At 36.9% G+C, this 27,006-nt stretch overlaps 1 protein-coding gene across 10 annotated transcripts in view; it reads left to right on the plus strand.

The window, feature by feature from the left end:
- AP3S1 (adaptor related protein complex 3 subunit sigma 1) overlaps positions 1–27,006 on the plus strand; it is a 69,403-nt gene that overhangs the window by 6,633 nt on the left and 35,764 nt on the right. For 9 of the 10 annotated variants that reach the window (XM_055298678.2, XM_055298676.2, XM_055298681.2 and 6 more), the window contains exons 2-3: positions 14,863–14,954; positions 18,587–18,698. The exons of the other annotated variant lie outside the window; for it this stretch is intronic. In XM_055298678.2, coding sequence (XP_055154653.1) covers positions 14,863–14,954; positions 18,587–18,698 — 204 coding nt within the window. The remainder of the gene's footprint in view (positions 1–14,862; positions 14,955–18,586; positions 18,699–27,006) is intronic. 10 annotated transcript variants of the gene reach the window in all.

Here is a 27,006-nt window from a genome sequence, read left to right on the forward strand (position 1 = left end):
TAATAATTTGCATGTTTTAAGAAATGTGTATATATCTTTCTTTGGTATAAAATTAAACTTACCTATGTAACCTGAGGTTATCAGTGTCCTTGTCTTTTTCATTCTAAAGGGAAATCTTTGCTAATTTTTGTTTGAAAGTCAAGAGTTCATTCTTTCCTTTAGCACTTAGAGTCTTTTTTGTACCTGTGGATTATGGATTTTGTCACTGCTGTTTATAATTCAAGGTGATTCTGTGTTGTTACCATCTAGAGGGTGCAGTTCCCTTCCAACTTCTTGTTGTATAAAACTGTCACATGAGGCTAACTAAACACATTCTTTCCTCACCCATCTGCCTTTTCAGCTTTCCTCTCATCAAATCCTTTGAACTACAATATAGTTAAAACAGCTTTCTTTTCTAAAGAATCAGGCAACTCTTAGAAGGATATTGAGGTGAATAAAGGACAATTCTAGCTAACAACTGTTTTCTTAAGACTCCAAGTGGAGGAAGCCCTTGTAGAGTTAGGCCTCTGACTAGGCCTTCTAGAGATAGGCCTCTGGGAAGAGGGGTGGGCTTTCTGGATACTTCCTGATCTGTCTCTCCATTACACTCTTTCTCTTTTCCTGTCCATATTCTTTCAAGTATTTATTTGTTGTTTGTATGGCCCTATTCTAAGCACTAGTAATACAGTGATAAGTAAGATGTCACGCTTGCCCTATGGGTTTACATTCTGGTGATAGGAGATAGGCAATAAATTATTTAAGATTGCAATTAGCCTGAAGACAAATGAAACCGTATAAGGGAATAAAGCTTGATGGAGGAGAGCCTATATTAGATAGGGTCATTGGGAATACCTCTGATGACCTGACATTTGAGAGGAAAACTGAATGAGATAAGAGAGGAAGAATATGAGAACAGCAAAGAAAAGAATGTTTCAGGCAGAAAGAGGTGCAGTGTCCCTCAAATGGGACCACACTTGATGTGTTCAGGAATAGCAAGAAGGCAAGCTGAGAAATCACAGGGAAGAGAGGCAGGAGATGAAGCTAAAGAGAACGATGGGGACAGATCGTGCCTGTATGCCACACCATGCCCCTTGACATAATTCAGTTTGATGACATCATGCCCAGCATGTTCTCCACAAGAGGAGCAACTCCTCTTTGAATCATACTTGCATTTTGCCATTTAAACAGTGCCTCTGCAGAAGGGGCAGTGAGGCTCTCCTCTGATTAGTTACTTTCTTCTCTACTCAGTTATTGTTAGGCTCTGGAAAGATGGGGTTGCTAGGCCAGTGAATGAAGATAAAAGTCAGTGCATCAAAACCAGGCATGGTGTGTGCCTATAGTCCCAACTACTTGGGAGGGTAAGGTAGGAGGATTGCCTGAACCCGGGAGTTGAGGCCATGCTAGGCAACCATAGCATGACCCCTGTCTCCTAAAAAAAAAACAAAAACAAAGGAAACAAAAAACGTGAGGGCTCCGGTTCTGTACAGCCTCTCTATCAATGAGACCTGTGATCAAGCTTTCCTAAGTCACCTGTGAAGTAACACAACTCAAGAAGAAAACCATTTTTTTCTTAGCTTGTTGTCTTAATTATATGTGAATAGAGTTTATGTGAAGCCCACTAGACCCACCTCTATTGTGCTGAAAAGCATTTACATTTTTCCAGTCTTGCAAGCCTGATGTAATTACAAGAATCACTTGCTGTCAGTCACAGTTCTCTTTGTTAACTCAGGAGGAAAGGGCTATCTTTTAATATTCCAGACCCACTGAATTGTTTTGATTACCTTGTGCTTACTGAGGAAGAGTACCAGTTGATTCTACTGCATACATATCCTATTTCCTATCATTAATATATCTTAGTGTGATATGAAAGGGTTATAAAATAAATTTTATTGTAGTAAAAAATATATAACAAAATTTATCATTTTAACAGTTGCAAGTGTACAGTTTTGTGGCATGAAGTATATTCACATTGTTGTGTCACCATCACCACCATCCATCTGTAGAACTTAGTCTTTCCCAGCAGAAACTCCTTACACATTAAACACTAACTTCCTATTCTCCCCTTCTCCTAGTACCTGGCAAACACCATTCTACTTTGTGTCGCTATGAATTTGACTGCTCTAAGAACCTCATGTAGGAGGAATCATGGAATTTTTGTCTTTTTGAAACTGGCTTTTCTTTTAGCATGTCTTCGAAGTTCACTCATGTTGTGTAGCATGTATCAAAATTTCTTTAATTGTTAAGGCGGAATAATATTTCATTGTATGTATGTACATACCATCAACCTAAAAGGAAGAGGCTGAAGCACAAAATAGGATTCATAGAGTTTACCTGAGCCAAAATGAGAACAGTTGTCTGGGAGACTCAGACTCAAGTATCCTTGGATATGAGCTCCCCTTGGCCATTGTTAACAAGCAGGTTTGTGAAGGCATTAAATAAAGGGGACATGGAGTGGGCTGATACTAAGTTGTCTGTCAGGAATTCTCACTAGTTTATAGAAATAACTTTGGTTAATGATTGACTAACATGGTTGAGATACAGGGAGTTGTTTATAGTGTGTGGTGTAGTATTATTAGGTTATTTTCTAGTTGCTTGTGGCAGTATAAAGCAGTTTCAATAGATAAATATTTATCATAGCTCAAAAGAGAGAAGTAGGATGTGATTGCTGTCACATTTTAATGCCTTTCTGGGCCAGATCATTTAAAAGGACCTGCATTCCTCAGATAAATGTTTCTTTCTCAATGCCGTATTTTGTTTATCCGTTTGTCAGTGGAAACTTGGGTTGCTTCCATCCTTTGCCTATTATGAATAATGCTGTGAACATAGATGTACCAATATCTGTTTGAGTGCCTGCTTTTACTTTTTATAGATACATACCCAGAAGTGGAATTGTTAGATTAAATAGTAATTTTATGTTTTGTTTTTTTCTGGGGAAGCAGCTCATCATTTTCCACAGTGGGTATACCATTTTACATTCCCACCAGCAATGCACAAAGGTTCTAGTTTCTCTACATCCACGTTATTTTTTGTTTTTTGAAAATAGCCATCCTAATGTTTATGAAGTGGTGTCTCATTAAGGTTTTGATTTGCATTTCTTTAGTGACTAGTGCTGTTTCAGATCTTTTCATGTGTTTATTGACCATTTGTGTATCTTCGGAAAAATATCTATTTGAGTCTTTTGCCCATTTTAATATTCAGTTGTTTGTTTTTGTTGTTAAGTTGTAGGACTTTTAAAAATATATTCTAGATATCAGTCTCCTCTTGTATATATGATTTGCAAATATTTTCTCTGATTCTGTGATTGCCTTTTTACTCTGTTGATAGTGTCCTTTGATACACACAACTGTTTAATGAGATTTACGTTTTTGTTGTTGTTGTTGTTGTTGCTGGTGCTTGCTTTTGGTATCATACCCAGAAAATATTTTTTTAATTACTATATAATAGTTCATTGTATGATATACTATAATTTAACCAATCAATGTGGACTTCAATTTTGAGTAAGATTTTTTGATGAGATTAAATAAGAGAATGGTTGTGGAACTTGACATATAAAGACTTAGTAATTGTTGTGTAAATAATAATGATTACTTTTATTACTGCTTGTTACTTCCTACTTCTAATTGGAAGATCATGTAGTCAGTCATAGGACTACAGAACACACCAGAGATTGTTCTCAAATACTCTTTGTATTTTCTCAGAATGAATTATCTCTTTTATTTTATTTTTTTTCCAAAAACCCCAGTGTTTAAATTATATGGGCCCTGTTTTGGTAAAATGCAAAAGGTTTATAAGATCTGAAGAGAAACCAGAGTATGTGGGCCCTGTTTTGGAATGAACTTGCTGCTTATTATAAAATGGAAAGTCCTCAAACACTCTTCCACAGAAAAGTTCTGTAAGAAGACTTTTATAGGAGAAAGTATGGCTATAAAAGTTGCCCCAGCTTCTTTCATTTTCTCTGAGAAATTAGCTAACCTTTTAAAAAAAATCTTAATTAAAATGTAGCTCTCACATGCTATAAGATTCACCCACTTAAAGTATATAATACAGTGGCTTCTAGAATTATATCATGGTTGTGCAACCATCGCCACAATCTAAATTTAGAACATTTTTATCAAACTAAATGAAATTTAGTACCTACTAGCAGTCACTCTTCAATCCCCACTCCCCACTGTCGCTGGCAACCACTAATCTGTTTTGTTTCCGTAGATTTTTCTATTCTGAACATTCTATATAAATGGAATCCTCAAATATTACAGTCTTGTGATTGGCTTCTTTTACTTAACATGGTGCTTTCAGGATTTGCCTATGTTGTAGCATATATTAATATTTCATTACTTTGTATAGCTAAATAATATTTTAGTATGGAGGGATATATACACACTATATCTTGTTTGTCCATTTATCAATTGATGGACATTTGGGTTGTTTTCTTTTTTTTTTTTTTTTTTTTTTTTTTTTTGAGGCGGAGTCTCGCTCTGTCTCCCAGGCTGTAGTGCAGTGGCACAATCTCGGCTCACTGCAAGCTCTGCCTCCCGGGTTCACGCCATTCTCCTGCCTCAGCCTCTCCGAGTAGCTGGGACTACAGGCGCCCGCCACCACGCCCGGCTAATTTTTTGTATTTTTAGTAGAGACGGGGTTTCACCGTGGTCTCGATCTCCTGACCTCGTGATCCGCCCACCTCGGCCTCCCAAAGTGCAGGGATTACAAGCGTGAGCCACCGCGCCCGGCCAATGGACATTTGGGTTGTTTTCACTTTTGGGTTACTATGAATAATGGTGCTATGAACATTCATGTATGAATTTTTCTGTGACTATATCTTCTCATTTCTGTTGGGTATATAACTGGGAGTAAAATTGCCAAATCATGTGGTAAGAATATGTTTAATTATTTGAAGAAATGCCAGACTATATTCTAAAGTGACTGTACCATTTTACATTCCCACCAACAATGTCTGAGGGCTCCAGTTTCTTCATATCCTAACCAACTCTTGTTATTGTTGGTTATTTTTATTCTAGCTGTCCTGACAGGTGTCAAGTAGTATCTCATTGTGGTTTTCACTTACATTTTCCTGTTGACTGATGATGTTGAACATCTCTTCATGTGATTATCATCCATTTACATATCTTTCTGAAAGAAATATATATTCATATCCTTTGCCTGTTTTTAAGTTGAGTTGTCTTTTTATTATTGACTTGTAAGAGTTCTTAATATACTCTAAGTGCAAATCCTTTATCAGGTATATGATGTGCACGTATCTCCTCCCATTCCATAGGTTGTCTTTTTACTTTCTTGCCGTTATCACTTGTAGCACAGTGGTTTTGAATTTTGATATCATCTAATTTATCTCTTTTTTTCTTCCCTTGAGCTTTTGGTATCCTATCTAAAAAATCTTTGCCTACTCCAAGGTAAAAATCTTGTAACTATGTTTCCTTTCAAGAGTTTAGTAGCCTTAATTCTTATACCTAGGTCTGTGGTCCATTTCAAGTTAGTTTTGTGTATGGTGTGAGGTGGGGATCAAGTTTTATTCTTTTACATGTGGATATTTAGTTGTTTGAGCACCATTTGTTGATTATTCTTTCCCTATTGAATTGCCTTGGTACTTTACTCCAAGTTTTCCTCCCAAATTTTATCTTGTTCTTGGAGTTCTTAGACCTTCCAGCTGCCACCATGGTTGACTCTCTAAATATTTCAAACTCAGTCTGTCACCTTCTCAGCTTTTTGTTATTTCAGTAATAGAGTGTTTGCCACTGAAATTGGGAAATATTTTAATATGTGTCTTAGTTCATTTTGTGCTTCTGTAACAGAATACTTGAGACTGGGTAATTTATAGTGAACAGAAATTTATTTGGTTCATGGTTCTGGAGGCTGGGAAGTCCAAGGTCAAGGAGCCATATGTGGTGAGGGCCTTCCTGCTGCATCATAACATGGTGAAAGGCATCACATGGTATGCACATGTGGGCAAGTGTGGGAGAAAACTCGCTTTGATAACAAACCCACTCCTGTAATAATGACCTTCATTCATTCATGAGAGCAGAGCCCTCATCACTTTATCACCTTTTAAAGGTCTTACCTTTTAACACTTTTGCGTTGGAGATTAAATTTCCAACACATGAACTTTCGGGGATACATTCAAACCAAAGCAGAATGGTTGATGGTGGTTTAGGGCGTTAATTATACCTGCCATTTATTGAGTACTTTTTTGTGCATGCTAAGCATTTTTTATACATTGTAAGAGAAAATAGGAGAGAATTCTTCTCTAAAGAAATTTAATGAGATATCTTGCAGAGTTCTAATTAAGTTACTATTGTAGGTGCCCTAGTCTCTTCTTGTTTGGGATTTAAGGACACTGCTATCCTGATTGCTGGTTCTTTGCACACTCTGGCTAAAGTTAGGCCTGTCCATGTACACAGAGTCTCCAGCCAGACTTCTTAGGAGAGACCTTGGCAGAAAACACACTAACTGAATTTTCTTTGCTGGGGTCTTCTCTTTTTCATGATTCCTAAATGTTTGTAGTGCTCTGAGGCTTTGTCCTCAGACATCTCTTTTTTTTTTTTTTTTTTTTTAAGTGCAACATAAACTATTATTATTCTTCATATATTTTCTTGATTCTGTGATTTTGTCCACGTTTTACTTCTGCCCTTCATGTAACTTCATACTCCCCATGCTCTATATTTTTGAATTCTACCTATTCTTTAATGCCCTTCCTCTGTATTTGTCACTTTTCTTTAAAGATGACTATCTTGCTGCTCAAAATCATTGTTCCTCTTGACTTCTTACAGTATGTTATTTGTACTACTCTTATGTCAAATCACCCTCTACCTTTTATTATAAAGTTATTTTCTATATATGTATGCTTATATATGTGTGTGTGTATTTATATGTTTTCTATATTTATATATATTTTATATATTTTTTCTATATTTATATATAATATATATATTTTATATTTATATATATCTCTCTCGTCACACAGACTGGAGTGCAGTGGTGCAATCTCGGCTCACTGCAACCTCCACCTCCTGGGTTCAAGCGATTCTCCTGCCTCAGCCTCCTGAGTAGCTGGGACTACAGGCATACGCCACCATGCCTGACCACTTTTTTTGTATTTTTAGTGGAGACGGGGTTTCGCCATGTTGATCAGGCTGGTCTTGAACTCCTGACCTCATATGATCTGCCTGCCTTGGCCTCCCAGAGTGCTGCGATTACAGGCTTGAGCCACCGCGCCCAGTCCTATTTTAATATTTTTATTCAACCAGGGCCTTGCTCTGCCACCTAGGCTGGAGTCCAGTGGTATATCATGGCTCACTGCAGCCTTGATCTCCCTGGGCTCAGGTGATCCTCCAACCTCAGACTCTTGAGTAACTAGGACTACAGGCATGCATCACCATGCCCAGCTAATTTTTGTATTTTTTGTAGAGATGGGGTTTCACCATGTTGCCCAGGCTTGTCTGGAACTCCTGGCCTCAAGTGATCCTCCCACCTTGGCCTCCCAAAGTGCTGGGATTACAGGCTTGAGCCACTGCACCCAGTTGATTATGAGGAATTCTGTTTCTTTTTTTGAAATATAAAAAAGGCAAAATACAAAACTATAAATTCAAAATAATGATATCTGTATTTTACTTCTTGTATTAGATCATAAGCTATTTGAGAAAAGGATCTATTTGTCTTTGATCTTGGTAATCCTCTATATTTTAACATTTACCAGAGTGAATGAATGCATTTTAAGAAAATACTTCCCTAAATTTTTAAAAGAATGATGAGAATGGGGGATGACATTGACTATGATTAGAGGGAAGTTTTAAAGTTGCCTGTGTGATCTATGCATAAGGACAGGAGGGAAACATAGGAAAAGAGAAAATATTGTTAGTGGGTTTCTGTTTTTTTAAAGTTTATTTTTGTTTTTCATTACTGCATTAAGAAATATTAAAATAATAAAAGTTTTTGCCTTTTCGTAACTGTAGTTGTCTTTAGACTGATGTAATTTAGGAGTTGTGACCAACTGAAATATAGCTTTTTTGACTTCTCTTCTGAAACTATGCTGTTAGGAAATCTGATCAGCCTGAAGCAAGTTCTAGGCTCCTTAATGAAAGCTGTTAAGTTAAATAAGGAAAACAGTTTTATGTCAGCAGATACTTATTTAATTTTAGCTTAGCCTTTGGATGTTTGATTAAAATTTTAAGGCATTCTTTCCTATATTATTTTCTTTTTTTCTTCATTTTTAATTGACATAATAACTGTGCATATTTATGGGGTACAGTGTTATGTTTTGATCTATGTATACATTATAAAAGGGTTCAGTCAAGCTAGTTAATACATCCAGCATCTTTTTTTTTTTTTTTCTAGAGATAGCATCTTGCCCTGTCTCCCAGGCTGGAATGCCCTGATGCCCAGGCTGATGGACAGTGGTGTGATCATTAGCTCACTGCAGCCTCAACCTCCAGGGTTCAAGGGCCTCAAGGGATCCTTTTGGCTCAGCCTCCTTGGTAGCCAGGACTACAGGTGCCCACCACCGTGCTCAACTAAGTTTTTAAAACATTTTTGTTGTTGTTGTTTAGATGGGGTCTCACTTTGTAGCCCAGGCTGTTATGAAATTCCTGGCTTAAAGCAGTCCTCCGGCCTCGGCCCCCCAAAGTGCTAGGATTACAAACATGAGCCACTGCACCCAGCAACGTATCTGTCATCTCACCAACTTATTATTTCTTTGTGGGGAGAATGTTAAAAATACATTCTTTTGGAAGTTTTAAAATATACATTATTATTAACTGTGGTCACCATGCAGTTCAGTAGTTCACAAAAACTTATTCCTGCAGTCTAACTGAAACTTTGTACCTTTGATCAACATTTTTGCTTTCCCCATTCCTCCTTTTATTCCCACCACCAGCCCCTGGTAACCACCACTACTGATTTTCTTAGTTGAGTATTGCCAGCATTCTTAGATTCCAAGTGGCAGCAGTTGAAGTTCCTATGAGAAATTCTTTCACTGTCAATGTAGTGAAACATAGTTAATGGTTAGCACAGTTAACCTCTTCCTTGATAAGCAGTAACATAATGCAGAAAGATAACATTTCTTAAAAGAAAACTTCCTATAAGATTTTACTGTCCTTAGAATTCTAGAGCTGACTTTTCAGATAAGGCCCAGAGGTAGTACTTAAAAATAAGTTGGTGTTAATGCATGCTTATTATATGCCAGATATCATTCTACAAGTATGTACATGTATGTATAAAGTAAGTGTATGAACTCAGTTCTCACAACACCACTATGAGGTAGCTACTGTTGCTTTCTCCGTGCTACAAATGAGGAAGACTCAGGCACAAAGAGGATAAGTAACTTGCTCAATGTCACAGAGTTAACAAAGAGTACATCCAGGAATAAACCCATATATCTGGTTGCAGATTATTTACTGTCCTCCTTTCCTTCTTTTAGTTTGTTTCTTCGAGTTATACATACATATTGGTTAAAGAATCTAATAGTTTCATAAGGTTTGTTATGAAAAATAACGTTTCTTGATTTCTCCCTTTCCACAAGTAACTACCTTTAGCTGCTGATTTCAGTGTTTATGTATATGTGTCTAAATAATGTACTTGTTTTTACTGCCTGATTTATTACTTGTAGGCATGATTTATTCTGCTATTAAAAATGATTATTTGGCTGTCCTCTCCTCCACAACTAATTCCCAGTCCCCTCATAGTTATTTCATAATTTTGGTTAGATCAGTGTTTGATGTTTACATTAATTTATTATGTAAACACTATCTTCAGCTGAGCCATGTTGTAAACTGTACTGTTTTTTCTTTCCTGACACTTTATTCTCTTTAAAGGTTGTAATTACCTTTTCATTTGATGTAGTTTTTAATGCACTTATCACTAGTTTACATCTTTGCCAGTTGCCTAAATCATACACATCTTTTCTCAGTTTTATGTTCTTAAATAAATCTCTTCTGGAGCCTTTTGACTAGGACCAATCCAGACCAGTTGTATGGCAGTCATGCTGGGATCTTTATTATTTTAGGGGATTCCTTTTGCTTGTTTCCTGTGTTGGACCTCCTGTTGCTTCATTTCTTTGCTTATTGTCCTGCCATGGTGGAGCCAGTAATACCCTCCAGTAATTTCTTGAGAAAAAGGTCATTGGAAGTAGATTTTAAAGTACGGTGCGATGCAATTAGCCCCACCTATATAATCTGGGATAATATCTTCATCTCAGAGGCCTTAATCACATCTGCAAAGGCATTTGTCATGTTAACCACACATATTTACAGGTTCCAGGGATTAGGGTGTTGTCATTTTTTGGTGGGCCATTTTTCTGGCTACCACAGTACCCCTTGCTCTCCGAAGACCCTCCCTTTGATCTATTCCTAGTAATAAAATTAAGAACTTTTGTTGGGGATGGTAGTGGGAATTTAGTGATCCTTCTGCTTTTTAAACAAACTTTTAGTTCTTATTTTACAGTACTCTCTTTATCCTCACTTCCAGACATACGTACTGTACTACTGTAATAATTCCAGCATTCTGTTGCTATTGTGGTAAATTCAGGTGTTTTGAGAATCTGCTTAAAATGCTGTGTGATGCTAATCATCTCCTGGTGAGCAATTTGTCTCTCTAGTAAATTGCACCTCACAGTAAAAAGTGCTTTCTCCCAATTCCTGTGTAATTTGTTATCATGTTTGTTGTAATATCATAAACCTTGAATAACACTATGGGAATCATATGAAGTGCTACTAGTGATGTTGGAAGTGCTCCCAAGCAGCAGACAAATATCATGACACTACAAGAAAAAGTTGAATTGCTTGATATATACCTTAGATATAGGTCTGTGGCTGTGGTTGCCCAGTATTCAAGATAAATGAATCCAGCAAAAGGACTATTGTAAAGAAAATAAAATTCATGGTCAGGCACGGTGGCTCATGCCTGTAATCCCAGCACTTTGGGAGGCCAAGGCAGGCGGATCACTTGAGGTCAGGAGTTCGAGACCAGCCTGGCCAACATGGCAAAACCCCATTTCTACTACAAATACAAAAATTATGGCTGGGCGTGGTGGCTCACATCTGTAATCCTAGCACTTTGGGAGACAGAGGCGGGTGGATCACCTGAGGTCGAGTTCAAGACCAGCCTGGCCAACATGGTGAAACCTCATCTCTACTAAAAATACAAAAATTAGCTGGGCATGGTGGTGGGCGCCTGTAATCCCAGCTACTTGGGAGGCTGAGACAGGAGAATCGCTTGAACCCAGGAGGCGGAGGTTGCAGTGAGCGAGATAATGCCATTGCACTCCAGCCTGGGCAACAGAGCGAAAACTCTGTCTCGAAAAAATAAACATAAAAATACAAAAATTAGCTGGGCATGGTGGCGGGAACCTGTAATCCCATCTAGTCGGGAGGCTGAGGCAGGAGAATTGCTTGAACCCTGGAGGTGGGTTGCAGTGAGCCAAGATTGCACCGCTGCACTCCAGCCTGGGCAACAGAGGGAGACTCCATTTCAAAAAAAAAAAAAGAAAGAAAAAAAAATTCATCAATCTGTAGCTATAGCTATGCCAGTGTGTGAGAAAACTTTGCACCTTTTGCAAAATCCCTTTTTATGTCTTATTGAAAATCCAGCTCTTATGTGGGCACAGGAATGCTGTGAGAAAGGCATACCTATAGAATATGATTTGAGAAAAAGTGAAGTCATTATATGATAACATAAAGCATAAGGAAGGTAAAGGATCTAAAGCTGGAAAATTTAATGCCAGCAAAGGATGGCTTGATGCTATGGAAAGAGGTTTGACTTTAAAAATGTCAAGATGACAGGAGAAGCCAGCTGTTGCTGACCAAGAGGTAGCACACGAGTTCCCAGGCACCATTAAGAAAACCATTGCAGAGAAAAGATGTCTGCCTGAACAGGTTTTTAATGCAGATGAAAGTGCCTTATTCTGGAAAAAAAAAAGAAAAATCTACCACAAAAGATATTTTTTAGTAAGGAAGAGGAACAAGCACCAGGATTTAAAGTGGGAAGGGATAGGCTAACTCTACTGTTTTGTGCAAATGCACTCAGGTTTATGATGAGGACTGTCTTTATAAAGCTGCTAATCCCTGAGCCTTGAAGGGAAAAGATAAACACCAGCTGCTAGTCTCTTGGCTCTATAAGAAGGAGTGGATGAGAACCCGTTTTCTGGATTGAGTCCATAGATACTTTGTTCCTGAAGTTAGGAAATTCCTTGCCAGTAAGTGACTGCCTTTTAAAGTTTTTTTGATATTGGACAATCCCCCTGGCATCCAAGAACCCCATGAGTTCAACACCAAAGGCATTAAAGTGGTCAACTTGCCCCCAGTCACAAAGTTTGTAATTCAGCCTAAACCTCGGGGTCATAAGGACCTTTAGGGCTCATTACACTTGGTATTTATGGAAAGGATTTTCAACACTGTGGAAGAGAATCTTGATAGAATATCATGCAAGTCTGGAACGATCACATCATTAAAGATGTCATCGTTGTTAGAGAAAAAGCTGTGAAGGCCATGAGGCCTGAAACAGTGCATTCCTGCTGAAGAAAACCGTGTCTATATGTGGAGCATGACTTCACAGGATTTATGACAGAACCAATCAAAGAAACATGGAAGAGATTGTGAATGTAGCAAAAAAGGTGGGAGAATGAAAGGTTTCAAGATAAGGGTTTCAGAGAAATCTAAGAGTGCATTAGCACAACAGAGTAATTAGCAGAACACATTTTGATGGAGATGAGTGCTTCTGAACAATGCCAGATGATAAGGAAGAAGATTTAGAAGAAGCAGCGCCAGAAAACAAATTGACATTAGACAATCTGGCAGAAGAGTTCCAATTATTCGAGACTGCTTTGACTTCTTTTAATGACATGGACCCTTCTGTAATATGGATGCTAAAACTAAAGCAGACAGTGGAACAAGGATTAGTACTGTATAGAAACATTTTCAGAGAAATGAAAAAGCAAAACGGCAGACAGAAATTACTATGTATTTCCATAAAGTTACATCATGTGTGCCTGCCTCTCCAGCCTCCCCATCCACTACCTCCACCTTTTCTGCCTTTGCCATACTTAAGACAACAAAACAAACACCTCTCCTCGCCCTCCTCTTCTTCAGCCTACTTAACATGAAGACAAAGAGGAAGCCTTTGTGATTATTTCCACTCAATGAATAGTAAATATATTTTCTCTTATGATTTTCTTAATAACATTTTCTTTTCTCTAGCTTAAGAATTGTTAAGAGAAAAAGTGTAGTGGAGTTACATTTCTGGGGAGTCAAAACTTATATATAGATTTCCAAATGCATGGGGGATCAGCATCCCTAACCACCACATGGTTCAAGGGTCACCTGTCTATGTAATTGCCAATGCTCAATTGTTTTTGATCTTCAAAAACTGGTTTCATATGGTTTAGAATAGTATCTAGGAGAGAAAGCGCTGGTTAATAAAACTATTTCCCCAAGTGATTATATGTTTACGCTCCCACTGGTGAGATGAGAGTTTCTTTGGCTCTACATCTTTGTCAACATTTTATACTATCATATTTTTATACTTTTGCTGATATGGTACATGTGGAGCTATCTCGTTGTTTTAATTTGTATTTCACTTAATTACTACTGAGGTTTAGTATCTTTTCATTTCTTTGTGGACCATTCACATCCTTTCCTGTGAAATTGGTGTTCATGATTTTGCTCAGTTTTCTATTGCAGTGTTTAGGAAGCTTACTCTTGTTTTGTTTTGTTAGAGATGGAATCTCACTCTGTCGCCAGGCTGGAGTGCAGTGGTGCGATCTCAGCTTACTGTAATCTCTGCTTCCTGGGTTCAAGCTATTCTCCTGCTTCAGCCTCCCGAGTAGTTGGGATTACAGGCACGCGCCACCACACCCAGCTATTTTTGTATTTTTAGTAGAGACGGAGTTTCACCGTGTTGGCCAGGATGGTCTCGATCTCCTGACCTTGTGATCCGCCCGCCTCGGCCTCTCAAAGTGCTGGGATTACAGGCGTGAGCCACTGTGCCCGGCCAGGATGCTGACTCTTACTGGAATATGAATTGCTTGGTCCAGGTTAATAAATATTTATTGACCCAATCCTTGGCTTTAGATCAGCTTATATAAAGATGAGTAAGATGGATGGACTCTTACCTCAGTCTGTATTTAGTTTGTTTTTTTTGTTTGTTTTTTTTTTTTTTTGAGACAGAGTCTCGCTCTGTCGCCCAGGCTGGAGTGCAGTGGCGCGATCTCGGCTCACTGCAAGCTCCGCCTCCCGGGTTCACGCCATTCTCCTGCCTCAGCCTCTCCAAGTAGCTGGGACTACAGGCGCCCGCCACCACGCCCGGCTAATTTTTTGCATTTTTAGTAGAGACAGGGTTTCACCGTGGTCTCGATCTCCTGACCTCGTGATCCGCCCGCCTCGGCCTCCCAAAGTGCTGGGATTACAAGCGTGAGCCACCGCGCCCGGCCCTCAGTCTGTATTTAGTAAAGGTTAAACTAATTGGAAGCTCCATAGTTCTATTTCTTTCCTCCATTCAAATATAGATTAGCTACACTATTTATAACTTTACCTTTCTGATTCAGTTTACTCATTTGTAAGATAATCAGCTTTGACTAGTTAATATCTAGTTTCCCTTTTACCAGTGTATGTAATTCATCTAATATTTTTTCTTGTTGGTTTTTGAAACTTAGAAATATGTTACTTTTATTATAGTGGTAAATATAAATAATTGGGTTTTTTTTTCTTTTTCATCAAAAAATATTGGGTTTTGCTTCTGTAAGGTGTAATTTAAGTCACTTCTCCAAGGACCCCTCTTTTAGATGGATTTCCCAGACAGATATTACTACTTTTGATTTTAAAAATTCTTAAAATGCTATTAAACCTATACACTCCATCCTAATATATATGAATTATTCTTCCTCAGAGTGAAGATACACAACAGCAAATCATCAGGGAGACTTTCCATTTGGTATCTAAGAGAGATGAAAATGTTTGTAATTTCCTAGAAGGAGGATTGTAAGTAAAGCATTTCATAGACATTTCTAAGCTTTGACTATGTGATTAAAATATATACTGTTTAATCAGTTTATGGCAAAAGTTTTCTAATTTTGATTAATTGGATTAGGTGAATTAATTGCCACCTATGTTAGCTATAAATCTAACTTAAAGAATTATTTTTTAAAGATATACAATCTTTTTTCCTCTTAAAAATTTCGGAAGGGAATTTTATATAAAGGTAATATATTAAATCATAAAAATTCCAACATTACAGGGAAGTATAAAATGTAAAATAAGAATCTCTCAACCTTAGTCCTTCTACCTAATTTCTTGTGTATCCTTCTAGAAAATTGTTTGTATTGACTAACATATAAAGTATGTTTTATGTGTTGACTAACATACAACCTTAAAATTTTTATTTATGAGATCACACTTGGAATGCTCATTTGCATGTTGCTGGTTCTCAGTATTTTCAAAAGCTTTGCATATAAACACATCTAGGACAAGCTTATTCTTTTTAGTGACTACAGAGTATTCCTTTGTGTGAATGTTCATAAAAATTAGACTACATTCTTTATTTTACTATTACAAGACTGAAGTCTGTTTTTCCAATATACCTAATTCAGCTCATCAATTTTTCGATTTTTAAAGTGAATAAGAATATTGCCAAATATTACAAAAAAATACTTTTAAACTAATAGCTTCCATGAAAACAGTTTGTTCTCAAACATAAATCAGTCAGAGAAACTTACAATTTTCTGTATTTTACTGTGTATGATGGATGAGAAATACTCTGGATAACAGGGAATCCATGGTCATAAGTTACTTTTTATCATGTGGAACACTTAACTTGGGTTTCCTGAAAGCTTATATCATGCTGTCCTTAAATGTCCAATACATACTTACAAATTTTGCTGTTAACTCAAGGCTTCTAATTTAATAATTGAGATAAGTGTACCTGATTCTGTTTTTGAATTTTACTTGTGCGTATTTAACTTTAGTTGTCTTTGACATTACTATCATTTCCTCTCATCCTAGCATCTTGATTTCTTATCTCCTAGGAAACTTACCACCCAGCACAGTGCACTGCATGGAAGAACCTGATTCATCTAACTAGGGTGCTATTTGAATTAGAAATTGTGGCTTGAAATTGTGATTGTTCTTTTTTAACTTTACAAAACATAGAAAGCAAATATCGCAGCAGAGAGGAGGCCTCGCATCTAGTTTAATCCTCGTTTTGTCACTAACCAGCTGATTTCCTTGGACAGGTTACTTAAATTCTCAGGCCTCAGTTTTCTCCTCTATAAAATGAGTTATTTGGACTAACAGGATTTCTCAATCCTGTGGTTTTATATGATGTATTACATTCTGTACAGGAATTTTTATCAGTATTATACTATAGCTTAAAGATAAGATTATATATATATATATATATATATATATATATATATATATATATATATTTTTTTTTTTTTTTTTTTTTTTTTTTTTTGGGGACAGAGTCTCGCTCTGTCACCCAGGCTGGAGTGCAGTGGCGCAATCTCGGCTCACTGCAAGCTCTGCCTCCCAGGTTCACGCCGTTCTCCTGCCTCAGCCTCTCCGAGTAGCTGAGACTACAGGCACCCGCCACCATGCCCGGCTAATTTTTTGTATTTTTGGTAGAGACGGGGTTTCACCGTGGTCTCGATCTCCTGACCTCGTGATCCGCCCACCTCGGCCTCCCAAAGTGCTGGGATTACAAGCGTGAGCCACCGCGCCCGGCCAAGATTATATTTTAAAGGCAAAGTATGTACTTGCCACATTAATATTTTGCTTGCTTTTAATAGCATTATTTGCCTTTTTGAAACTTATATTCTTCAGAAGTTTGCTTTCCTTTTAAATAAAGCAAAAGTTTTAAGATAATCACTAAATTGCTGATTCAGAATGAAGTAAAGCCTCCAATTTGTGTTCTTTTTGCCTCTTTCAAGGAACAATTGCAGTCATAGTCTATAAATACACTCTCAGAATCTTTAAATTGCATGTAGATATTTTTAAATTAAACATCTTCTCTAGAAGAGTATCTAGCATATAGGAAATTTTTATTCTTGTCAAAGATCATTTCTCCTTTTGCTATTAGAAGACATAGAAGTAGTATATACCTTGAGAAGCTGTTTCTACAGAACTTATAAGTTAAGTATTATTTTTACTGTGTAAGAAATAGATGCTGGCCAGGTGCGGTGGCTCACGCCTGTAATCCTAGCATTTTGGGAGGCCTAGGCGTGCAGATCTCCTGAGCTCAGGAGTTCGAGACCAGCCTGGGCAACATGGTGAAACCCCATCTCTACGAAAAGTACAAAAATCAGCCAGGTGTGGTGGTGTGCACCTGTAATCCCAGCTACTTTGGTGGCCGAGGCAGGAGAATTGCTTGAAGCCAGGAGGCAGAGGCTGCAGTGAGCTGAGATAGCACCACTGCACTCCAGCCTGGGTGACAGAATGAAACTCTGTCTCAGAAAGAAAGAAAGAGAGAGACAGAGAGAGAGACACAGAGAGACAGAGAAAGAGAGGAAGAGAAGGGAGGGGAGAGGGAAGGAAGGAACGAAGGAAGGAAGGAAGGGAGGGAGGGAGGGAAAGATGCCATTTTCCTATATTCTGTTGGGATAGATGTTAATTTAATTTTGGTTACATATAGCCTTGATTGTAAATTATGTAAGTGTTTAGGGGTCTTTTAAGAAGGTGAATTCATTATTGTAAACTTAACTATGAAATAGCTAAACTATATTTAGAAAAATATAAGATGTTTGGAATGATTCCTAAATTACTATTTTTAAAATACTAAAATTCCAGTCATTGTAAATAAAAGTATTTCATGAAAGAGTTTAGTATCTTAGCTCAGTTTTCTTGCATTTATATTTCAAAACAATGTAATTTTGGAAGAGATCTTGATGGTAAACCTATCCAAAACTTAAGAAGTGTCATTCTTCTTTTTTTTCTGGTTGATAATCAGTCTTAAGCTGTGTAACTTACTGTGACGTATGGAGTTACATCTAGTAAGCACTTACAAATGGCCCATGATCTAATTTCTGCCTACTTCTCTGACTTTATCATTTACTAATCCTTTCTTATCTACTGGCCTTTTTTCTCTTCCCTGAACATACATACTTTGTTCTTGATGAAATGGCCTTTTATTACTTACTACCTTAGCCTGAAATGCTCTTTTCTAAATTTTTTCCAAGCCAACTCCTTATCATTAGATCTCAGCTTAAATGCCACTCTTGCTTAATATTCAGCCTGAAGTAGGGAACCCATCAATATATCATCGTTGTATTTTGATTCTCAGTGTAACACTTGCCACTATCTGATGATGTTCTGATGTGTGTGTTTGTTGCTCCTTCCCCACTACCAGTGCTTGGCACATAGTAGTTACTCAGAGAATTGTTTAATGAATGAATGAATGAACTGAAATTAAGCACTGGCTTCTTTTACTTGATATTTCTGAAGAAAACAGCCATCTTAGTTTACCTAGTCTCTGAATAAGTTCACTTAAGTGCTTTGCCGTTGAATGTCACCTTTCGTTTGACAAGTGGTTTTTAAACAAATTGTCAGTTTGCTTGAGCTAATGAAAATGATTTGCATTTTGTTTCCAATAACATTACAATTTTTTTGTCATTTAGATTAATTGGAGGATCTGACAACAAACTGATTTATAGACATTACGCAACGTTATATTTTGTCTTCTGTGTGGACTCTTCAGAAAGCGAACTTGGCATTTTAGATCTAATTCAAGTAAGTTAACACTTGCTTCTTACTATCTTAAATAACAGTTTGACACTTAAATTTTTAAAAACATATATTCTAAATTTTCTAAAATGATGTTAGTAAGAAATAAAGCGTTTCATGATAGATACTGTGTTGGTTAAAGAGGTCAGAGGACATAGAGACAAGCAAACATTTGATCTGATTAAAACTGTCATAAGTAGTTTAATCATGACGTTTTATCTTGCTCATGTAAGTTACAACAAGGAGCTCAAGACTCATGGGTTTCTTAACACACGTATCCAAAACTAACCCTAAAACCTACCTCTCCCTGTCTCCTGAAAATCTTTCATAATGTCCCTGGAACTCAAGGTCAGTCATCAGCAAATTTCTTTTTATCTTCAGCCTCTTCTGTTAATATTACTTTACATTTTGCTCTAAATTAAATCTTGCTTCCCTGATGATACTACCTGCAACCCTTTCAAGTAGTGGCCATTTTCTCTCCTGCTTCTTTTCTGCCTTTGAGCCTGGAGGTATACTCTTAGCTTCTCATTGCATTTTCCAGACCATTCTTTCTTCTCAAACACCTCCAAATTTTATCTTATCAGACTATACCACCTTCTATCCATTTAGTTATAGTCATCACTCATCTCCATCTGTCATTCATTGGAGATTTTGTTAAGAATTGTGAAGGGTCCGAGATTTGCTCTACTTGCAAACTAAGAAGTTAACCTGCCATAATTTCATGGATGCTGGCAGAAGGCAGGAGATTTCTGGGCCAGAGACAAAGGACCTTATTACTAATAGCAAAAACATTAGCTAAAGTGACAGCACTTGCTTGCACGAATTTTCTAATTCCCAAGGGGTGATATGAAGAGGTTCAGATGATACCTACACACACAGTGTGTTAAATGACAGATGAGGAACGCCAAGCTTAGGGAACTGGAATCTTTTATAACGGATACTAAGCATGTCTGCCCTTGTTTGGAAGGAAGAGACTATCTCTTCCAAGAGTGTAAGGAAACCTATCCTTTGCTGTGGAAGAAGACACTTTCTATTTTCCAGGGCTGTTTGATATAAAAGCATGCTTAAAAAGCCCAGAACAAAGACAGTCAGTGCCTCTGCTCACAATATGTGTGGAAACACAAGATCCATTTAAAATTGTCTCCTAATAGATTTTGGTTCTTGGTTCACTGGCATTCATTCCAGTACTGCTTGTTTTGTAATTCTTGGTGATTCCATTGTTCATATGTATAATTCTCCCAATACCCTGATGTCTTCAAAATCCGAAACTCCTCTCTTCCAATAAATTTTCCCCTCCACTCCCTCTCACTGTGTACCCATTTCTAGATTTTATCCTTGTCTAAACTGTAACCCCTCCATAATCTCAATTTCACAGTTTTGAAGTCTTTAGACCTATTGTAACCCTCAGTTTTAGAAATGTATCATTTTTTTCACTCTGATTTTACTGATGTCTTACTTTCCTTATCCAGCTTAAATTTCATAGTCATGATAGTGATATAGCCTTGTGTACACTGAACTCCTTGCCCACACCCATACATCTGAACATACCTAGAGGAAAAAAAAAAGTAACTATATTTACCAGTCTCACTTTAAATTAATGATCCCTTAGCTCAGTGAGTCCTTTATGCTACCCAAGAATCATTTTCTGTTTCCCCGGTCCATTTACTCTCCCATACCTCTAGATGACTACTCATACAGTCTCCTCTCTCCTAAAATATCTAGCACTTCTAGCACCTTGCTTCCCAGTGCACAGACAAAATTGGCTTTTGAAGTTAGCAAGAAGGTGGCATGGTTTGAGCTCTAGTTGGTGTTACAGAATAGACAAGAAATTAACCCAAGCAGACAACTTAGGTAACAAATTCTTAGTACTGTGGCTAAGGCTTTAAAAATAAAAACATTGTGGCCAGCTGTGGTAGTTCACACCTGTAATCCTAGCACTTTGGAAGGCTGAGCTGAGCAGATCACTTGAGCCCAGGAGTTTGAGACCAGCCTGGGCAACCCCATCTTTACAAAAATTAGCCAGGTATGCTGTTCTGCACCTGTAGTCCCAATCACTCGGGAGGCTGAGGCGGGAGCCAGGGAGGATGGCTTGTAGTGAGCTGAGATTGTGCCGCTCACTCCAGCTCAGGTAACAGAGTGAGACTCTGTCTCAAAAAAATAGAAATAAAAACATTGTTAATAAAATAAAAAAGGAGATAAATGATAAATTGATCTATTTCTATGCCATGCTACTCTTAAATCTATAATTCTTAAACTGGGTTTTTGGGAGGAGCTGGGTGTCGAAGTTAAATGAAACCACAAGGTAATCATGGCACATGTTCCTGGTATATGTTTTTTCTTTGTTTTGAAGATTGGCGGCAGTGAGGAAATGAACGTAAACATGTATATATTATGAGGTAGAATACAAATTTTTCATGATATTTAAAGCTCTAAGTGGAGACTTGAAAGAAATTTTGAGCTTGAGGTAAAGGTGCCCCGAGATCCCTTGGGTATATGTTCACTTTCCTCCTGGGGCCTACTTGAGAAACACTGCTAAGTTATGTTTTGCCTTCTCAAGGCTTTTCTAGTAAAGAAAAAGAAGCCAAATCTTACTTTTGATGACATTGAAGGGTTGATCAGGACTATATATTGCATTGCCTTGTAACTTTGTTTATTCTTACATTTCTTGGTTTATCCTACCTAGGGGAGTAGTTAATTCATTTTATCATTATGTCAAGAGAGCATTATATTTTTACAGAAAAAAAATTAATATAGAACTGTGCTTTCTATTTCTCTGTTACCCATGACTGAAGAGAGTGGTAGATATGCACACTATGTTCCAAAACACTGTTTTTATTTACCTGAGCCTAGCCACTAGAATTATAGGAAGAAAAACAGGAGAAAGTGTACCATTTCAAATTTAGTCTCTTACTGAAGAGAAATACTGCTATTAAGAAAGACGAAAACAAATGTGTCTTTTCCTAGAGGTAAATCAGAAGTATTTTATGCTTGCGTCCTGAGATTAAGTCATCACCATTGATTATTATTTTGATACTGTTGTTGATCTTCTTATGAGAAAGTAGTTCTATCTCCAAAGGGGATTAGATGGGGAGTTTTCAAAGAACAAACATGCTATTAATATATCATATCCAAAGTAAATTCTGTCATGTACTCATGGAAAGTGGAAACTATCTTTTGTGTTTTGCAAAATTTTTTATCCATGCTTCACACGTTGATTATTTGTTTTGATATTAGATAACATACAGAAGAAAAGATTTCAGGAGGACTTTGTCATTTTCCGATTACTAAAGTAGGCTAGAGCCGTTTTTACAATACCCCTGAGTTACCACATGCTGATGTATTGTGTCACAAAAAAGAAGATTTCTGTAATTCACCTTATAGGTACTATGTGTGTCACTACCAGGAACATGTTGGAAGTTCTGTGGTTGTGATCTTTCCCCTTCGGTTACCACAGTTCATCAAATACTGAAGAGGGAGTGTACTGAGCATACATGAGTCAGTCGCTTTAAAAACATCAGTTGAGTAAACAAAGATGGAAGTGCGTAGCTTATTGTTCCTGCTTCTGTTTCATCAAATAGCTATTCAGAGAGAACTGATTTTCTTAATTTGTTCATCCTCTAGTTTTGAGAAAGGCAATTTTAATGGAAAAAGTAAAAGTGGAAAATTATAAACCAAGAGAGTTTACATCAAAACCTCTTGGTCTTGCATATTCTTTTAGAGAACAGATCAAGAAAACTCAACATGTAACTATTAAACCTATGCTTATAATTTTGATATTTTAAATATTACAGTGATACCATTCATATAACTGGAAGCATATATTTTAATGCAGAGAGTTAGTGTCTCTAAGGTATGCATATGTTGTCCCAAATATGACTTTGTATCTTGTATAAAATCTGGGAGAAGGCATTATTAGTAAATTCGATATGGAATTTACACCACTATTCTACCAGTACTGAATTTACATCAGTAGTCCACAGAATTTACACCAGCTACCCAAACGAATGATCAGTTTTTGTTTTCTTTTGTTTCTTTTTAAAAATTCCTTGTAAGTTTGGAAAAAGGGGGTGGACTTTTTTTTATTGATATATACCATTTCAGTGTGATATTAACTGCTATGTATGCCCTATATGCTAGAGTTAATAGCTAGCTTTTTAAGGAGTCCTTTCTGTTGTAGCATATTGTTATTGGAAGTGTTAAAATATTTACAGGATGAGAATAGAAGTTTATTAAATATTAATGTTGGGTTGAGTTATTTATAGGTAGTCGTATTGTCCTTAATTAGTTTATTATGCCAAGCTGATAATGGAGGCATATAAATTCACTGCATAATTCCAAATTTCTGTTATAGTTTTCTGTACCACATGTAACAGTAGTCAGAGCATCAGTCTTATTCAGTTGTAGCTAGATAAAAAAACAACAAAATTGAGAACTAACAGCTAAACTTTTCTTTAGGTTTAGAAAGATACATTCTGACCATGTTGTTAGAATGTATATTTAAACTGGAGCTCCCTATATAGTATTTGTTATTATTACAGTACTGTTAAACTACCTTTTGAGGAATTATTTTTTTCGTGGCTGTGAATGCTAATTTAGTATGATATTGAGCAAGTTATTTATTCTTTATGACCTTAATTTTTTTTTTAACTGTAAAGTATGCTTATTTCAACATGTTGCCTACAGACATGAGGTTGTTAGAAAGACCTGTGAATTAAAGCTATCTATTATCTTGTAGTGGTTAAACCATTTAGCTCTGCCATATACTAGCTATGTAATTTTGGGCAAGTTATGTAACCTCTTTGACCCTAACTTTCCTCATCCACAAAGCAGGGATAATAATAATAACACCAATTCACAGAATAGGTGTGAGCATTAAAAAAAGATATTTCATGTGAAACCCATGACTAAATGTTAATCATGTTAACATGTCAGTGGTTTTTAGCTAACATCATTAAAACATGTATTTGTAAGAAAGGCATATAAAATATTATTTTGTTAGTACACAAACTGAATTAAGTAAGTATGTTTTTTTTAATCTGACTTTCTCATTGTTAGAAGCATTTGTGAATCTTTTTATCCTATATGTTGTTTGATGGCTCGGAATGAATTTTATATGACACATTTATGTGATAAGAAATAGTCTTCATTAGGGAAATTTATAAGCCAAGAATACTTAAGTGAAGAAAGGTCTCTGATCTTCCCAGCATCACCTAGCAAATTATGGTGAGGTAGGTACTGCTGACCAACTGAATATACAGTGGTGTGCGGATGAAGGCCCACCCAATTATCGTTCTCATCTATCATGATGGTAGGCCTGAAAGCACACTTGGTGGTGGGGTGACAGATACACTGTTTAAGTCTTGGGCTACGCAGTTTTGGGTACCACCTGTTTTTTAAAATTGCCTGGGAAAACCAACTGTCCAGCAGTTGGAAATTGTGGGAATTTGCAACTCTCCTTTTGGAGATGAACTAACTCCTGGTCCCAGAGGAAGATGAGTTTCTGGTTCAGTTCCTCCTGCTGGAGCAAGAGGGATCCCTGGCCTAGTGAGCTTATTTTCCAGGCACTCAAGTGAATGCCCAGGATCATTTTAGGAAAATTCTGCCCCTACATTATACCGTATTACCAGGTTATTTAAAACTTTCTGTTTTCAATAGGATTTGTTTCTCATGTATTTTTGGGCAACCCCCAGTTTTTTAAAAAATAGTTTGGGTCAGATTGTTAGGGTTGTGCAGGATTCCTAAAATTATTTTCCTGTGTTATTTTCATACTTGAGAAGTCTAATTTCCAGCAATTGCATATACAATAATTCTCAGTTATTTACATTGCTATTTATTTTTGACAAATCCTGGTATCAGATTTGATGATAACTGCTTTTCTAATTTACATGTTTCATTGATGTCTTAGCACTTCTTTTAGGAGGCATCATGGTGTCAAGCTTAGAGTGTCAGGGTGTTAGAGTCAGGTAGTATGGATTTGAATCTTGGCTCTGTCACCTAACAGTTACATAACTTTAGGCAATTACTTAACCTCATCTGTCGCCAGTTTTCTTTTTTTAAGTGCTGATATTCATACTTATCTCACCAGCATTGTTGTAAGACTTAGAACTAATTTATATAAACACGACCACCAAATGGTCTAGAATATAGTAGACACGCTTTTCTTAGTTAGTTCACAGTAGTGAAGGAAGTAGTTTAGAACTCAAGTGATTAAAGTCAGAATTTTGGAGCTGGAAGTGACTTAGAATTTATTTTCTTCCCTTCAATGTAGGTTTAAGAGAAAAACTCAGGTTATGTTGGTCTTTTTCTTTGATTTAAGGTAAATTCATCATGTCCTAATGTAGAATGATTGGTTTTCAGGAAGGAATTGGACATGGCGGAGAGACTCCCCAAATTTAACATTAACCACAGTACAGCTGTTAACCCAAGAAATTAACATTGATACACTACTATATAATCTGTAGGCCTATTTACAATTTGCCACTTGTCCCATTAATGTCCTTTTTCTCATTCTGGATGTAATTCACACATTCCATTTAGCTGTCATGTCTTCTTAATCTCCTTTACTGTGTAACAATTCATTAACTTTGTCTTTCATTCATGTCTTTCATATACTGATACTTTTGACAAGTACTAGCCAGTTATTTTGCTACTCCCCAATTTGGGTTGTTGGATACTTCTTAATGATTTAGATTGTGCATTTTTGGCAAGAATACCACAGAAATGATGTTATGTCCATAGTGCATCATATCAAGAGGTATATGATGTCCATTTGTTCCACTACTTGTGATATTTGTGATGATCACTTGGTTAAGGTCGAGTCCAACAGGTTTATGCACATAAAGTTTCATTTTCCCATGGTGCTAGTATTTTATGGGGAATATTTGAGACTATATAAATATACTTTTTCTAATCATATGTTTGTTAATTCATCTTAATATCTATTGATCATTCTTACCTAAAAGAATTATTAATATTTGTGGTGTTTACCAAATGGTGGGGTTTTTTTCTATCATGCCTTCAATATTTAATAGTTGAAATTCTCCTGTGAGGAAAAGCTTTGTAATATATATATATATATTTTTTTTATTATACTTTAAGTTCTGGGATACATGTGTAGAAGGTGCAGGTTTGTTACATAGGTATACATGTGCCATGGTGGTTTGCTGCACCCATCAACCCGTCATCTACATTAGGTAGATGTAGGATAGCATTATCTTCTAATGCTATCCCTCCCCTAGCCCTCCACCCGCTGACAAGTCCCGGTGTGTGATGTTCCCCTCCCTGTGTCCATGTGTTTTCATTGTGCAGCTCCCACTTATGAATGAGAACATGCAGTGTTTCGTTTTCTGTTCCTGTGTTCGTTTGCTGAGAATGATGGTTTCCAGCTTCATCCATATGCCTGTAAAGGACATGAACTCATCCTTTTTATGGCTGCATAGTATTTGGTGGTGTATGTGTGCCACATTTTCTTTATCCACTCTATCATTGATGGGCATTTAGGTTGGTTCCAAGTCTTTGCTATTGTGAACGGTGCTGCAGTAAACATATGTGTGCATGTGTCTTTATAGTAGAATGATTTATAATCCTTTAGAATGATTTATACCCAGTAATGGGATTGCTAGGTCAAATGGTATTTCTGGTTCTAGATCCTTGAGGAATCACCACACTGTCTTCCACAGTGGTTGAACTAATTTACACTCCCACCAACAGTGTAAAAGCGTTCCTATTTCTTCACATCCTCGCCAGCATCTGTTGTTTCCTTTTTAATGATCGCCATTCTGACTGGAGTGAGATGGTGTCTCATTGTGGTTTTGATTTGCATTTCTATAATGACCAGTGATGATGAGGTTTTCTTCATATGTGTTGACCACATAAATGTCTTCTTTTGAGAAGTCTCTGCTTATATCCTTTGCCCACTTTTTGTTGGGATTGTTTGCTTTTACCTTGTAAATTTGTTTAAGTTCCTTGTAGATTCTGGATATTAGCCCTTTGTCAGATGGATAGATTGCAGAAATTTTCTCCCATTCTGTAAGCTTCCTGTTCACTCTGATGATAGTTTCTTTTGCTGTGCAGAAAGTCTTTAGTTTAATTAGATCCCATTTGTCAATTTTGTCTTTTGTTGCAATTGCTTTTGGTGTTTTAGTCATGAAGTCTTTGCCCATGCCTATGTCCTGAATGGTATTGCCTAGGTTTTCTTCTAGGGTTTTTATGGTTTTGGGTCTTACGTTTAACTCTTTAATCCGTCTTGAGTTAATTTTTGTATAAGGCTTAAGGAAGGGGTCCAGTTTCAGTTTTCTGCATATGGCTAGCCAGT

Source organism: Symphalangus syndactylus, chromosome 11 (genome assembly GCF_028878055.3).
Source record: "Symphalangus syndactylus isolate Jambi chromosome 11, NHGRI_mSymSyn1-v2.1_pri, whole genome shotgun sequence".
NCBI lineage: Eukaryota > Metazoa > Chordata > Mammalia > Primates > Hylobatidae > Symphalangus > Symphalangus syndactylus.